This window comes from Hetaerina americana, unplaced genomic scaffold (assembly GCF_022747635.1).
Source record: "Hetaerina americana unplaced genomic scaffold, ioHetAmer1.1.p SCAF_3, whole genome shotgun sequence".
Taxonomy (NCBI): domain Eukaryota; kingdom Metazoa; phylum Arthropoda; class Insecta; order Odonata; family Calopterygidae; genus Hetaerina; species Hetaerina americana.
This window is the reverse complement of record NW_027286874.1, coordinates 67,448,623-67,464,673: the sequence shown is the minus strand read 5'-3', so window position 1 is coordinate 67,464,673 and position 16,051 is coordinate 67,448,623. Positions and strand designations below refer to the sequence as shown.

The 16,051-nt window shown below is 41.9% G+C and overlaps 1 protein-coding gene across 2 annotated transcripts in view; it reads right to left on the bottom strand.

Moving 5' to 3' along the window:
• Positions 1-16,051, bottom strand: part of LOC139690305 (glutathione S-transferase 1-like) — a 37,429-nt gene that overhangs the window by 8,911 nt on the left and 12,467 nt on the right. The window contains exons 1-3 of one of the 2 annotated variants that reach the window (XM_071587685.1): positions 14,678-14,806; positions 1,796-1,951; positions 1,653-1,711 (exon numbers count right to left, since the gene is read on the bottom strand). In XM_071587685.1, coding sequence (XP_071443786.1) covers positions 1,653-1,711; positions 1,796-1,936 — 200 coding nt within the window. In that variant the 5' untranslated portion in view covers positions 1,937-1,951; positions 14,678-14,806. Of the gene's footprint in view, positions 1-1,652; positions 1,712-1,795; positions 1,952-14,677; positions 14,807-16,051 lie in introns of those variants that run through there. The other variant, XM_071587686.1, reaches the window with a different exon arrangement.

The following is a 16,051-nucleotide window of genomic DNA, read 5'->3' as shown; positions in this document are numbered from 1 at the left end:
GGGGGGACAGTTCCTTTCCCTGTGCCGGTTATGGTTTCCCAGGAAGATCTGGTACCCGAAAAATCACATAGCTTGGGTGGAGCTCCAGGTGTCAAGAGAGACTTGCCCTGGAATTGAACCCGGGCCCTCCGGTCAGTAGTCCAACACTCTACCCCTGGACTACCACGACCCACCGCTGCTTAATAGCAAGCACATTTTCAATATTACTTTACCCAATAAAAATCTAATATTTACCACAAAGATTTCGAAATCGGCATCGAATTATGTCATAAGCCAAAACCCTCAACGAAAAATGCAGACTAGAGACGATTCCATGTCCAAGTTGTAGATGCTTCAAGTCTCTTTATTTGCACATCGTGCAAATAAAGAGACATTTTGTCTCAAACTTAAAATCTCTGAGTTCAATACCTTAATATCATTATAAAGTTCTTGATCCGCCTATTCGTAAGTACTTATACACAAACGGATATATTATAGACAAGAATTTACGATCCAGGGTACGAGGCTGAAGACAAGTTGGAGAGGTTCGAGGCCAATAAACGCACTCTAGGTTCTTCAAGACTTTTAGGAATGCTGAAATATTGAACAATGAACAACAGAAATGAGAACTCAAATATGTGTTACCATAGGAAAATGTGCGTTTAATTTCATGCTCTTACTTCCGATAAGACGTTCAAGACTGAGACACTATGGCTGCGTCGCTTATAGCACGTGTAGAGATCCAGTTGCTTCGGAGTTAGTAATTGAATATAAGATGGCATATTGATACTTTTCTTCCAAGTTAAACATGCAATATCCCGCGTAATGTGTTTCAATGCTTTTACATAATCTTCCGGAAAAGTAAAAGTTTAAAAGTTAACAGTGAGGAATACATGCATTAAAATCTGGTTGTTCCATACCTACCCACCCATATACGAGTATATACCTCAATTTACTCCTTTATTTTACCATACATTTTACATATCATACATTTTATTCATATGCAGATTATAAGCGATGAAACGCATAGTAGGAAATTAATACCTGTGGATAAACACAATTTTATCATCTTGCATTGATGGTTAATTTCCACAAATTAGATCCTTTCGCTATTACATATTCACGCTGTCTCTCATCTGTGTTTATAAACAATAACTTGGCGAAAAATACAATTTTGTAGCTTCGACTGATGTCGTTTATGCGTGTGACGGCATTTTACCATATTCAATCTAAGTATCTGATTAACTGCCAGATATATCATCACTTTAAGTTCGCACAGGTTCCAATGTATTGCCATTCACTATAGCGAAGGAGTCTCCTACAATTGGGGGGTAATTTAAGAGGTGGTAGGATTTTTAAGGGATGCAGGAAGAGTGGAAATCAGATTAATCACAGCAAGATATGGCAAAAAGCGAGAAACAGTTTAACCGAAGGAACTAGACATCGCACCGATTTAATCATCCTGCTGGATTGTAGTCTGAGTACGTATATTGGTGATTAATGATGACCATTCACATTCGAAATCATTCTAGTGTATGCCTCTTTCATGGAGACGACCGCGTGAGCGAGAAGTTACTCTCTGTTTAATGAATTCGATGAATATCTAATGAAATCCGAGCGAAATCCCCAGGAAGATCGTTTTCCCCCAGCACCTATGCGCCATGCATTCATACCTGTCCCAAATGGTGAAGTCCTCGTCCACCAGGGTCGGGACGGAATGCTGTGGGTTCAGCTGCAAACAGAGGATCGATTGGGGTCAAACAAGGCACCAACGAACGAGCGTGGGAATTAAGAGAGACGTAAGAAAGAGTGGTACCTTCAGATACTCCGGGGACATGTGCTCTTGCTTGAGTAAGTCGACGAGTTTGAGATTGAACTCGAGACCAAGGGCCCTCCCGGCCAGGAGTACCGCCCTGACCGGCGCGCTGTCGTTCAAGTAATACAGGTCCAACGTCATTCTTCTGAGGTACTTCTGCAAAGAGAAAATGTTATCCACGATTAATTCACCTCACAATTCCATTTGGAATCTCCCCACCACCTTTGTAACACCCTTAGCGAGAAATCACGTTCACGGCCCCTTTTGGATCTGGACATGCTTGGCCTATTTATGAAATGAAACATCTCACTTTTGATAAACGCCTCTTCTTTGGGGACATGAAATATGGGAAAATAAATTTTCAGCTTTGAAAAAAGTAGTATTTCGCTCTGATATAATGAAATGAAGACGAATACTAGCAAAATATCATGGAGCGAAAGAAGGGATTCAGTATTTAACAATAAATATAATTATTTCAAATTATTTTTCTGTTAGTCACTATTTATCTCCGCCATTACCCATGAATCGTTACATGAACAATTACTTAGTAATGGAAAATATAGGAAAAATCGCTAATTAATCCTTTAGAGAAATAAATGGTATGCAGTAGTATTACTGAATGGCGTTTTGCGTAATTCAAATACTAATGTACTATTTCTGGTTGATATAATATTAAGCTGGCAGATGCAAGTATAAGAATTAATATTTTCACTGAGTAGTATTGCACGAACTAAGGGAGATGGGGGTTGGTCATGGGTTATCCTAAATCTTCCCTCTTCGCTATTTGAGCTTCATATGCTTTGCCCTCAATAAAAATTACAAAAATGGAAAACAGAACACCAAAATATTCAATGAGAATGGACATTTTGCAGCAACACTTCAATACCTGTTAGTGTTCTCGCAAACAATTACTTACTGCAAGTTTTAAGGTAAAACAGAACACTGTACGGTGGAAGTTATAAACGCACGAAGTGTCGCCAGCACAATTCGCATCCTGAGCCGTTCAAAAAAATTAATTAAAAGCATTATCGAATCCTCAATAGCACTCGGTGAAGTCGGAAATCACTTCGTGTACGAAACGCCTCGCGCATCCCACTTGACAGAGGACAAATTAACATCGGGCATCTCGGTAGTATAAGCGTATATTTCAACGCGGAAGATGTAAATGCCATGACGACGTACCTATCGAATTAATGTAAGTGGACAGGAATGTACGAGTATAAATATCCTCAGGTCTTAGGCAGTCTCCCTTTCCGTCACTGGCCGAATGGTGTATCAACAAATAACAACACTTGGGAGAGTAATCGAATTTTTTTGTTTCGTGAGGAGACTCAATGTTTTTTTCCCAGAAAATTCGGCAAGAATGTTAGGTACTTACATTCGCAGGAACGCACGGCAAAGAGGGCGAGTACCTTCGTTTCGTGGCGCGACGCAGCGGAATCCCGCCCGCGACCTCTGATTACGGCCACGCAGGCGACTCTGACGAGGGGCGTTGCTTGTGCTCTGTGGGTGTTTGATAAGAGCGCGTTTTTGGCGGAATGTAATTCGACGGCCAACGGCGGTCTCCCCTCGGCATTGACGAAAAACCTGGGAATCTCCTCCCCCTTTAATGAACAGACACACGATATCTGGACGCCGCACGCTATGAAATGGTAATCATTTCGGTTCACAAGTATAATTCACACTCCAATACGCGAGTTCCTGTTGGACGATTTGCCGAATTACACTCGCCATCTACGGTGCAGAGGAAATCGACAAGCAATTCATCAATTTTCAATGCAAAGTGTCCGTGCATTTCCAAAGAGTGGACAACAATTACTTGCTTTTTGTATTTTATGGCACTAATTCATGTTTTTGTTTTCTTCTGGTTCGATGTATGTACGTGAATATTTTTGCTGTGAATTAGGTCGTCCCAGGTGCCTCTACTCCGAGAGCGTAATTTTACGACACGTGGAAATAGTTCGAGGTGAACCTCCCACCCTCATCTCTAAAATCAACCTCCAGTGCGATGATCTTGGCTGGTCGCTGGCGAGTGGCTTCACTTTAACAACTTTTGAAGTTTCCCTTAAATGTTCAGGTTAACGTGGTATACGAAAAAATGGGGTCATTCATTGAAAACGACCTTTCGAAAGAGCTACTGATCAACGTCGATCAGAAAGTTAGTTATTTAAAGAATCCTCTTTCCTACACGCATATATATATATATATATATATATATATATATATATATATATATATGCGTGTAGGAAATGTGTACATATATACTTACTGTGTATATATACATATATATATATATATATATATATATATATATATACACACAGTAATATATGTATATGTGTGTATATATATACTACCTTGATCAAAAAGTTCCCGGAATAACCACCGTGTGGCGCTCCCATCGTTCCGATTTGAGTTCTGTTTTTTTTGTTAAATTGGTACATCTGTTGTTGATATTCCCTTTAAATCTTAGTGTCATAACTTGACATTTGCAAAAGTTACGTAGCCAAGAGTACATCTATCTCTGTGTGTGTTGGCGATTTTTTACAATTGCAGAAATGGATTTAAATTTGCAACAACGAACTTGTATTAAATTTTGCGTAAAAAACGGATTTAGTGGCGCACGGACGTTGGAAATGTTGGAAAAGTGTTTCGGCAACGATTCTCTAAAAAAAACGGTCGTTTACCAGTGGCACGAGCGGTTCAGAAGTGGTCGTGAGTCAATCGAAGATGATGAACGCAGTGGCAGACCATCGACATCGAAAGTCGGTGAAAAAATTGATAAAGTAAAAGAAATGTAGGTCAATAACCGCAAATTAACCATCAGAGAAATAGCGGAGGACTTGAACATTGCCTATGGATCCGCCCAAGACATTGTGGTTAATGATTTGGGTTTCCGTCGTGTAGCAGCAAAAAGACCTCAATTTCATGCAAAAAAGAGACCGTGTTGACGTCGCAAAAGACATGATTTGCGAGGCTGAATCCGATCCCACATTCATCAAAAGGATCATTACTGGAGACGAGACGTGGGTTTATGAGTACGACACGCAATCCAGACATCAGGCAAGTGAATGGCGTTCACCAAATGAGCCGAGACCAAAAAAACCACGTCGTTTTCAGTCAAAAAAGAAGGCAATGCTGACGGTTTTCATGGATTACAACGGTGTAGTGCATCATGAATTTTTGCCAGAAGGTCAGACAGTAAACAAAGAGTATTATTTGGGCGTTATGAGACGTTTGCGTGAAGCAATTCGCCGAAAGAGACCAGAAATGTGGGCAGAAAACTCGTGGATTTTGCACCATGATAACGCACCGTCGCACAGTGCTATCATTATTCGTAATTTTTTGACGAAAAATGCAACAAATACCATCCAACAGCCACCGAATTCACCTGATTTGGCTCCCTGTGACTTCTTTCTGTTCAATCGAGTTAAAAAACCATTACGGGGAACGCGTTTTAGCAGCCGAGAGGAAGTAATGGAAAAATCGCAGGAAGCACTGATGGACATACCGAAAACCGAATATAAAAAATGTTTCGAGGATTGGATCAAGCGCTGGCATAAGTGTGTTGCAGTCGATGGGGATTACTTTGAAGGGGACAATATAGATTTAGATGAATAAACTTGTATTTTTAATTTTCTGAATAAATTCCGGGAAATTTTTGATCAAGGTAGTATATATATACACAGTAATCAACCCGAAGGTCGGTTTAGTAGGTGATGGTAGGGATCACCCAGTACTAAGCCCTATACGGCGTGTGAAAATTCACACATCAGGGTAGGGAGGCCAGTTCCTTTCCCTGTGCCGGTTATGGTTTCCCAGGAAGACCTGGTACCCGAAAAATCACTTAAGCTTGGGTGGAGCTGCAGGTGCCCAGAGTGCCTTGCCCGGGAATCGAACCCGGGACCCTCCGGTCAGCAGTAATCAACCCGAAGGTCGGTTTAGTAGGTGATCCAGCAGTCCAACGCTCTACCCACTGGACTACCGCGACTCGCAATTTACATATATATATATATATATATATATATATATATATATATAGTATATGCTTTCATAGACGTAACACGGAAGTGCCGAATAGTACAATACACAGTAACACATAATATAGAAACACAAAAAACAAAGATTACTTCTACATCTTCAGAGGAAGACGGATTGTTTCCGTCGAAATATCAAGAAAATACGTGTGAGTGTTCTCTTTTTTTGTGTTTCTATATTATGTGTTACTGTGTATTGTACTATATATATATATATATATATATATATATATATATATATATATACATTCAAACACGAAATCCCGAAGTGGTTAAGAGCATCCGCCCGGCAAGTGGAAAGATCCGGTGTTCGAGTCCCGGTTGAGGAAATATTTTTACTCTTGTGATCCGTTCGATTCCGCCTTCCCCACCTCTATTGTGTTCGTCCTTTATACGTGTTCCTATCCCTTTTCCTTATATATGTTTCTGTATATATGAGTATATATATATATATATATATATATATATATATATATATATATATATAATTAAGGCTGATGCACACGGATTTCAGCATAGCTAAAAGGAAAATAAAAAGATTAATCAAAATAAAACAACTCATTTCAATATTTCGGTAGTATCTTTAATTCCCATCTTCTTTCGCATTTATCAAGCTAAAAGTGCAATCATCCGTTTTAAGCACTGCCGACGATTCAAATTTTGCCTTCGCCCGCGCCCAGCTATGAAGAGTACGAAATACGTATGACGCAGTTGAGCAATCACTGCCGCACTCCCCTCTCCCCGAGATCCTTCTCGTCAATTGCGGCATGTGAAGAATCATCCAAGTTGGACATCCCCTCAACGTTTTCCATTTATGAATGGCATAGTGATTCAACCTGTTGCAGCACTTTCAAAGACGTCGAGAAACCCAAATGGATGGATCTCCTTCCTTGGGTAATAAGGGCGTCGAAGGTTAATGCGAGACTTCACTTTTCTCGGAAAACGAAGGCGAGGCCGCGATGTGTGCGATTCCGCGGCGTCGGGAACAGGAGGGGGAGTGAAGTGGTGGCTCGGTCGCAAACCCTTGCCCTCCTGAAAATTTCAACAGCCCCTATTTTACCTCATACACAAGGAATTACTCCGATAGCTCTTTTTGAAATATTTTAAAACGTTTACCTTATTACACTGAGTCATGTGTTGGCACAATAGGGTAGACTTCTAACGATTTACGGTCTAATGCAGCTCGCATCATTAACATAAAGTCATTCATATTGGTACTTCTGCACGAAAAACCTGATTTGGTAATATTAAAAAAATGGCAAATGTGGTGACTGCGAATTCATTACGTTCACTAACGAGCGAAAATCCGTCAGTTCGTCTAAATATTCACCCATTTTTCTACTTCATTATATGGTGTCCATAAAATTTCATCGTTTCTATGCATATGGTTCGGTTCGTTATCACTGACAAACGCATGAAAATTGAACTTTGATTACATCGGATGGTATTTTTCCTAAAACTTGGCGAATAAATGACATCCCGAAGCAAAAGTACGAATAAAACAGTCGTAAAAAAGAGATACGCAGATCACATTGAATCTGCCAAATCGCTGTCCTTGATTTGCTATGATTTTCCACTGATAATCAGTCACCGTATGGGTACTCACACTCATTTCCGACTTAAAATTCCGAGAATTAGTTTGAGATGACATTGAGATATTTTTCTCTTCAATCATTCTCCCAGTTGCTGAAGGAACACGACTGTTTGTTTGATGCACAAGGTGGAACTTAGCACAAAATTATTTCCCGTTATGCTCTTTGTTGACAGACAAAGGAATGAATGGGTTTTGTGTGTGGCCGTTATCGGCAAGTAAAAAAAAATCGTTTTCATTACCCAGTGATATTATCGAACATGAAGCAACCAACAATCAGTCAGGAAACCACGCGGGAACTTGTCCCACAAAACGAGGATGCACATGCTTACCGACTGAGACTTAAACGAAATAGCTGCAAAATAAATTGTCTAGCCATCCATGAAAGCTCGTGAAATAATGCTGCATACATAATACGGCACTCAGCGGGAAGTGCTTGCTTCAAAAACCAAGTGATTCAGGTCGAGGGCAAGTATAGATTGCACTGCGCCTTCACGGAACAGCATAATTTTGCCGGTTATTTCTTGAAAAAGGTGTACACGCTTCATTCTTGATAGGTTTATTATCGCAGCCCACGGGTGCGCCACCTGCTACTCAGAAAATACTCAAGTAAATGGATTCCTATTACACACATGAAAGATTCTTTTTGCCGCATAAGTGATATCAGCTTGAATTACAAAATCGTGCAAATTGAACTGCGCCATTTCCCACAAAGTCATTAAGACCTATTTTTATTCATGTTTGAAATAGCTGCAAAATCAGCTTGTTCCGAGTCTACGGTCCCGGATAAGGCAGATTTACATTATCGAAAACGTATAAATATTTTCGTAAAAACTTTCTCAAAAATGATGAATCGAAATAATTAATATTGATAACTGATTTGCTCTTCCCCAATATTATCTGTTTATAAGTAAAATATGACCTCTTCTGCCTGATCAGCTGAACTTTTAAAACTCCATCCCCCTTTACAAGCTACTAAATGAACCATCTAAGTGCCTAAATTGGAAAGTCCCATCTAATTAGTGGACATACTACGAAAGAGAAAAGGCAGCTTGTTTGATAATTGTTTCCACCACAACAATTTAAACATATAGTTTCTACCCCAGTAGACTCTCAAATAGGTATATGCTTGAGTGGAAGAATGGCATTTCCGCGGAATTTACCGGGAAGCCCTTAAATATAACAAGCCTCATCCAACGCTGCAAATAAACAGCAACGCAGCGCAGGCCCCGATGATCTGCAATAGTCGTGCGATATTACGCGTTTACGTTAAGGCATTATATTTAAAGTTTACGATATGACTTCAGGGGAACACAATCCAACTGGCTAGAGCAACAACGTAAAGAATGAAGGAAAAATGTTCACGTCTGCAGCGCCTAAATGAAAGAGAATGAACCTTTTGGCCGACAAGACTGTAGTCAATGAAAATACTCACCCAATGTTCTCCCGAGAATCGGATTTCCATTTCCAGAATTAGAAATTATTTCTCCATAGTAAGCATCTCAATTATTTCGGTATCGTGCGGAGTAAGGCAAAAGTGATTCGAGTGGAGAACAGCGTCCGTCGTATGGGAATGCTGACGCCCTCGCCTATTCCGGTCGCTAATTCCTCGATCACACTTCTAAATTTTTAAGCATGTAATTAGCTTAATTCTTGGAAATTAACTATGCGAACTCAACGTAGGGCGGACCTTGGTTGAAATTTCTGACGCAACTAAATAACGACGGCAACCAGTTTACTGTCTAATCTCCAGTCGGGTTGCTTTGAGATATCATGCATAAATGCACGTTTTAAGAGAATGTAAGCGGAATAAAAGAAGATAACATACCTTGACTCGCTGGAAAAACTGAACAGATATTCATTTCTATGGCCGTGAATTACGAGCGCTTTTTTGCACTGGCAACGTCACCGTGAATATTTTTCCGGACTGGATTATGCAGCTCAAAGCAGTATTCCCGTACTCCCGAGCGAATACGTGTTTAGTTTCCATTATTCCTCACCATCGTTACGATGTATATGTGAAAATCATAACTATCCCGCCAATAAATGGTTGAAAACACCAAGGCATCGCGACGTCTGGATGACGTGGGCAAGCATCGTCATCCCAACTTCCCCAATCACATCAACTTCCCCGCTACCCAACCATCCAACATCCACACAATTGATCATAACAAACATTCGAATCATCTACATTTCGTGAAGACTGGAAATGTGGATGTAAAAATACGTAATATTCCCAAATACGCCGAGAATTCAGTATTGCTGGCTGAGAGCTCACATGACGCACAGGAGGCGGTTTTGGATAGAATTTGAGGTAACAGAAAATGAAAAGACTAGGCGTGCGTCCAAAACGAAAATAATAGTGTTTGATAGGGAGAATGAGAAGGACGATTGCATAGCGAGTGCTTCCACGAGCTTTATGCTTTTGTATATCTTGGGAGTTGGTTCGCGTGAGATGGTCGATTAGATGAAGAGATTTAAAGAAATTTCGAAAGTCGGCAGACAGATTTTTCAAAGAATAAGCATCATTCACAAAAATAATGCTAGACAAAAGAAACAAAAAAAGGTAATGTACAAAATTGCACTCCTCTCCTCTTTATGGAATTGAAACTTGGTCAAGCATAAATATCGACGTGTCGCTACTTAAAGGATAGGGGTATTATTGGAAGAAAAAGGAAATAGGATTAGAAATAATGGGTCAGGAAATAATATGATTTGGATGAACCGGTTACAGAAAATTACCTAAAGAAATGTGCTATGCTGGTTGTTGAGAGAAAGAATGAGAGTTTAACTACCAATCGTATCAGAATGAACACTTGGAGATGGACAGGAGTAGAGCGATGAAGACGAAGATTCTCTTCTACAGCGATCGTGGACGCTGTAGAAGAGGATATCAAGATTAAGAACGTTTATAAGTCTCGGGAGCAAGCGAGCACGTATGTACTAAACAATACACGAATTTGACGGAGATGGAAGAAAAATTCGAGGACAGAGAGCGGACGAGATCCGTAAAAAAGATTTGAGCTTCTTGGCAAAACCTAAAATGAGGATTACTTGAACGCGCGGGCTCGTAAAGGAAAATCCGTGACGGACATACACATGAATGAGTACACAGATGTACTAGTATTTATGCATGTATCCACTCCGACTATGTCCCTGCCGATCGTGTTCACCGAGCCCGCTGAACCAGCGGCCGCGCCGTTTCTTGCGTGGGCATAGCGAACGTGGTCCACTTTCTCTCGCACAAGCGCATCAAGGCGCCCGGCTGCCCTCGCTCCCTCCACCCATCCCTCCTCAAGCTCGCCTGCGGGGAGGCTCTAACCTTGCGGCGAAACAATACCGCGTGACCTCCTCGTTGGGGTAAGAAACGGCCCGCCAGACCTTTGGATTCCCAAGCATGCTTGCAGCGGGCGATAAGTAACGGACACACGCCACCACGGCCACGCGAGCGGAGTTCCCCGTCGAAAGTGTCACGTACCCCTCCAAAAGGAAGGAGAGAGAGAGCAATTGTCACTCATCTATTTTGACACAGTGCTCAAATATTGACGGAGTTCCATCCATGTTCTTCACCCGAAGGAAGAGAGAATTCCTAGGATAAATATTCCCGCGATCGTGATGACTAATGGATTTCTTCATTTTAGATATATTTGTGTTGTCACCACCGAAATGATTTTTGCTGATCACCTGACTTCCTACGGTACGGCCATCAACGATCTAATTCACTCATTATGCGATAAAATTCTCGAAAATAAGGCAACACTAAGAGAACTGAGCAGCAGACAAATAAATCCATTTCGAACAATCATATGCGGGAAATTTCACTAATTGCAGAAATATAACAACAATCAAAATCCTTATGCTTCCAACAGAAAAACACGCTTCTTTACTGCGCCACCTTCATCTAGTTTTGTAAGGTTATTTAGGGCTAAAACCTTGGAGTACAGTTTATTGTAAATACCCAGGAACGCTAACTGCCGAGGGGAGGACAAAAATAATAAATATTTTAGGGTGTAATAAAAGCGCCGACCTCGTAAGAGAAATGTTAGCGTACCCAACAATTTAATACAGAAGTAGAGGGTTCGAAACCCACCTAGTTGGGCTTTCCTTCATATGAACTCATGCGTTATGATACGTCAATTCTGTCATTTAAATTTCAAGTTTAATAATATGTGCTCAACTTGTTTGAGAATCTCAATGCCTAGTATATATTATTATCGGCATTAATTCGCCAGCATGAATAATGTCAGCATAAGGATGGCACTTCGGCTTTATATATTATTTCTTTCACGAATAACCAGGAGGCTAATTGTTGCAGATAAGCTTTTCATTTTTGAATAAAAAGAAAAGTGCACTGCACTTCAAGGTACCACCCAGCTACTGAAAGAACGTCGCAGTAAAATTATGCAAAAGTCAAGATTGAAAGTGGTATTTACGAGTTGATGGCCTACCATTTTCAAGTGTTGTCGGTTTGGGCGTAATAAAACATTTTTCGTAACGGGAACATCAAACGGTAGGATGCACGTCATGCGACATTTTTTTGCGGTAGTCATTAATGAGAATCAATAAATTTTCGGAAAATATTCGAGGCAATGATCTAGGCACCCCCCTGCGACCTGTTCTTCAAATTCATCCTCACTCCAAGCAGACCTGGACAACTCCCACTCCGGCGACAATATCCCCGCACTTCCGCCAGAAAACTAGTCCACGGATTGAATAAACCTGTTTAAAAGACCCAAGACTGAGTCCCGAAAGACCCAGTCGAAGAGCTTAGAGAGCCCGAGCCCACTTTGCAATTGAATGTAATTCAAATAAGATAAGCGATGCAAGAGACATTATTAGCTCCCGGATTATCAGCCGCTTGGGATACCCACTAGGAGTCAAGTTCGGTTGTTGACCGTGACAGTCATAATGTTATTCATGTGTCTCTACCTCCCTCACGATCCGATTCAGATGCCTATTGAAGAGACAGGATGTCATTTGGAGGTTCCTAACTTGAACGTTTACCTCCCCCCCCCCTCACTTAAGCATCCTAGTAACGATACGCTAGAAGTCTTCTTGGAACGGATAAAAAAAAATAACATGATCGAAGTGAAAATGGAATTAGGTGATATGATAGTATTTTTTTCGTGATGATTCTGAAATTCTCGTTAACTGTAAAGGTTAGAAAGTACCAGTGGTTACTTCTGGTGGAACGAATAAAAACTCTTTCGAGAGAATACTTAGCATTTTTTTCGAAATTCAATCTGGTATACCTTTTCGTGGATAGTGTTCAGGAGTCTGCTATTATGTTCGATCGCAATGAGAAACCCATTCAATCAAGAAAATTTATTGCCGCGTTGTGCAGTTTCTTTTGCCATACAAAAAGCCAGCCACTCTGTCCTACTTTAAAAAAATTACGCAAGAACCTCGAGCGAACTTCATAAGGGAAAAATTCCTCAATTTTTTATTTCACTGCCAGTTTACGATTACTCTATGAGATTACGGATCCATGCCCTTCCTTCACCTTTAGAAGTCGGCGCGAAAAATACATAGGCAGCGCTTCAAGGTGGATATTGAAGTCTTAACATTCAGATTCAGCTCAGTGTCAAAAGGAAACACCTCCTACTACGTGTTGAGCAATTGATCACGAAAGAGCTCTTGGACACGCCCTTACGGGCGCAATAGCAGAGAGAAGTTCATTAGATGTGGGACAAGTATCACACCTGCGCCCTCCTGGCATGCAGATTAAATCTCGGGTGGATTCGAAAGGGAATACAAAGGAATGGGAAGAAGGCAAACATTGAAAATAACTTTAATGACTACACTTCAAATTAATATTGAACAAAATAGTTATGCCCCCAATTTTTTTCCTGAACGTCTGATAAACGTCCGTCATCACAAAAAAACCCGTCCCCTAAGACAGGTTGTGGACTCGCGGCTCTTGGATTGGAGCACCTTTTCAACGATTCAATTGTAGATAACTGTGGTAAAAGAAAAAACTTGATAATTTGATACGCTGCTTACGGTCAAACACATAAATCTACTGAGCCGGTGTCAATAATCCAACAGAGCCGTTGGAATAGACACTATCTGGATAAACAGGCCGTTGTTTCCAATTCCAACTCGCCCACGAATCTGTGTTGTAACACATATAATTTCGCTTGCTTAGTTTTTTATCCCAGCCGTATAAAATAACCAATAAGTTAATTATTAACCAATTTAATAAAATTAATAACCAATTAACTAATTAATAGTTAACCAATTAGTAGTTTTGAGGGGAGGCGACCGACAGCTAAGGTCATTTGCGCCATAGGGGATGGACAGGAAAGGATGAAGGGTGGAGAGAAACCCGGCGTCGGCATTAGCCTACTCTTTACGAAAGGCGCCAAGGGGTCCTCAGTTTAACGTCCCATCCGACGGACGGCGTACTCACTCAAAGTGACCTCCACAAAGCACCTCAAGTAGGGATCGAGACACCTCTGAAAAATATTCAACACCGCCGGGATTTGAACCCGCGCCCTCAGGGTGGGAAGCCAGTACGTTAACCAATAATAATAAATCCAGGCGAGGTAGGAGGGGTGACCACGATTTCCAAATCCCGGACTCTTAAAAGGGCCATGATTTCAGGGAAAGGTGATTATTGATGCGTAAACATTTCTAAACCGTAACTCACCCCAAGATTATTTTTTACTGAGGGATCCACAAGGCCAGTCAGTAAGTATTAACTCGCCGGCCGGATTTCTCAAAGATCCCGGGTTCGAATACACCCCCTCAGAGCAAGGAAGAGGCATTGTTTCCAAGTGATGGAGTCTCTTAAACAGAGCTTAACTGAGTTCAACGAGATCGCAGTCGTAGCTTTTTAGAAAATTACCAAGTAGGAGAGAGAGAGACCATGGAGCCGCGGGAGCTCCGCAGACGAGCTCCGCCATCCGACGGTCTCAACCATGCGCTCTCATCGAAAACACTAACTCGCAGCTCCTCCGGGGCCGAGTTCGAAGTCCACCAGCAACGAACTGTCCCCCCGCTCCGATTATCCCACCCCTATTTCGGCGCGAATCGAACTAAACGGCCGAAACTCCTGCCACAGGAGAAATTGGGTGGAATCCATTCCCGCTTCACGAAAGAAATGCCGAGTCGGATAAATAGACGGCCCTCCAACTACACAACCGACAGACTCCCAGGGTCACTGGTCGTCGGTGAGACCCCCGGAGAAAAAGAAAGTGGAGGGGGACGAGAAGAAAGAACAAAAAAGAAGTGAAAAGCGTTTTTACTTACGCGTCCCGGGTTGAGAGCGGCGCGTGGGGCTTCGCAAGGATCCCTCACGGAGAGAACAACGCGCGTCTAATGTTTACGGCCAGCTCACTTCGCTTGCTCAGCGTGCGAGAGAAGCGGTCCTCTCGTTCACTGTCTTCCGAACATGTGAAGTGGAGTAGGAGGAGGAGGCTATGCACACATTTTTTCTATCAGCGCCTCACAGGACTGACTCCTCCTCTCCTCTCCCAGCACCCCTTCCCTCCCCTTCACCACTCATAAACTTCCCCTCCGAGAAACTTGGCCTCATCCCACACCATCCTCTTTCCATTCGAAAACCTTTCTCCGTTCCTCCCCCCCCCCCTCTTTCCCCGCTCCACCATACCTCTGCCGCGCTCCTTCACATCGCCTTCCTTCGAAGTCGGGGGGAGGGGGGAGATGGCAGTTGGAGAGAGAAAGAGAGAGGGGGGAGGTGCGCCAAGGACGATCGGCCAGCATCGTTGATTGTTCACGGGGCCGGGGGGTCGCTCTCCCGCTGTGCGGCTGAAGGGCCTCTCCATTCGGCGAGGAGATGCGCCCCCGGTGGCGACTAGGCTCGAATCTGGAGTTCTCACCGTCGACGACCGACTACGAGCTGTTCGCGGCACAATGAGAATCCTTCCACAGTGCGCAGAAAAAATAACTGTCAAAAATGTACTAAAAGGGAATGTAGGCCTATTTCCTTTGGTTGGCAATAAAAAATTAACGCTTAAGCGCCTCCGAAAAGTTCATTGTTTGGGTTCCGAAAACGGAATTCAACCATGAACAAATTTCAAGATGATAAAGCTAGCAAAATGCCCACAACACTTATGTCGTCTATGATCGTGGGTGACTAATAATTAATTCTTAAACGGTGGAGAGCCAATTCCCTCTCCCTCTGAGGACTAAGGATGATAACTAAGAGTATTCATGTTCACTTTTGTATTTATTAATATACATTTTCTAAATGAAGCACATGCAGTAATAATTAATCAATGATAACGCGTTATTGCAGACCATTTGATCCAATGTAATCATCGAAAAGTCGGTGGAACCTGTTTTAACAGTTATTTTAAAAAAATACGTGGTTTTAAATGGAGAGGTCTGAAGTTTTGGAGATGGGAAGAGGCCAGGACATAGGTCCAATTTTTATAATTCATTATGTTCGTTAATTCCGGCGAGTATGGGCTTATATTAACTGCGGCTATAAGCTTTTCGGAGAGGGCGGTCTTTCCCACTTAATCAACAATCAATTTTAAAACAATCGTAATGGTTTGCAATTCCATCACTACAAATAGTTGTGCCCGTTCTTTCATTTGGGTGATCGTCGACAAGAACCTCTTGCCACTGGGCCGCATGATGCCCTCGAATAACTGAGGC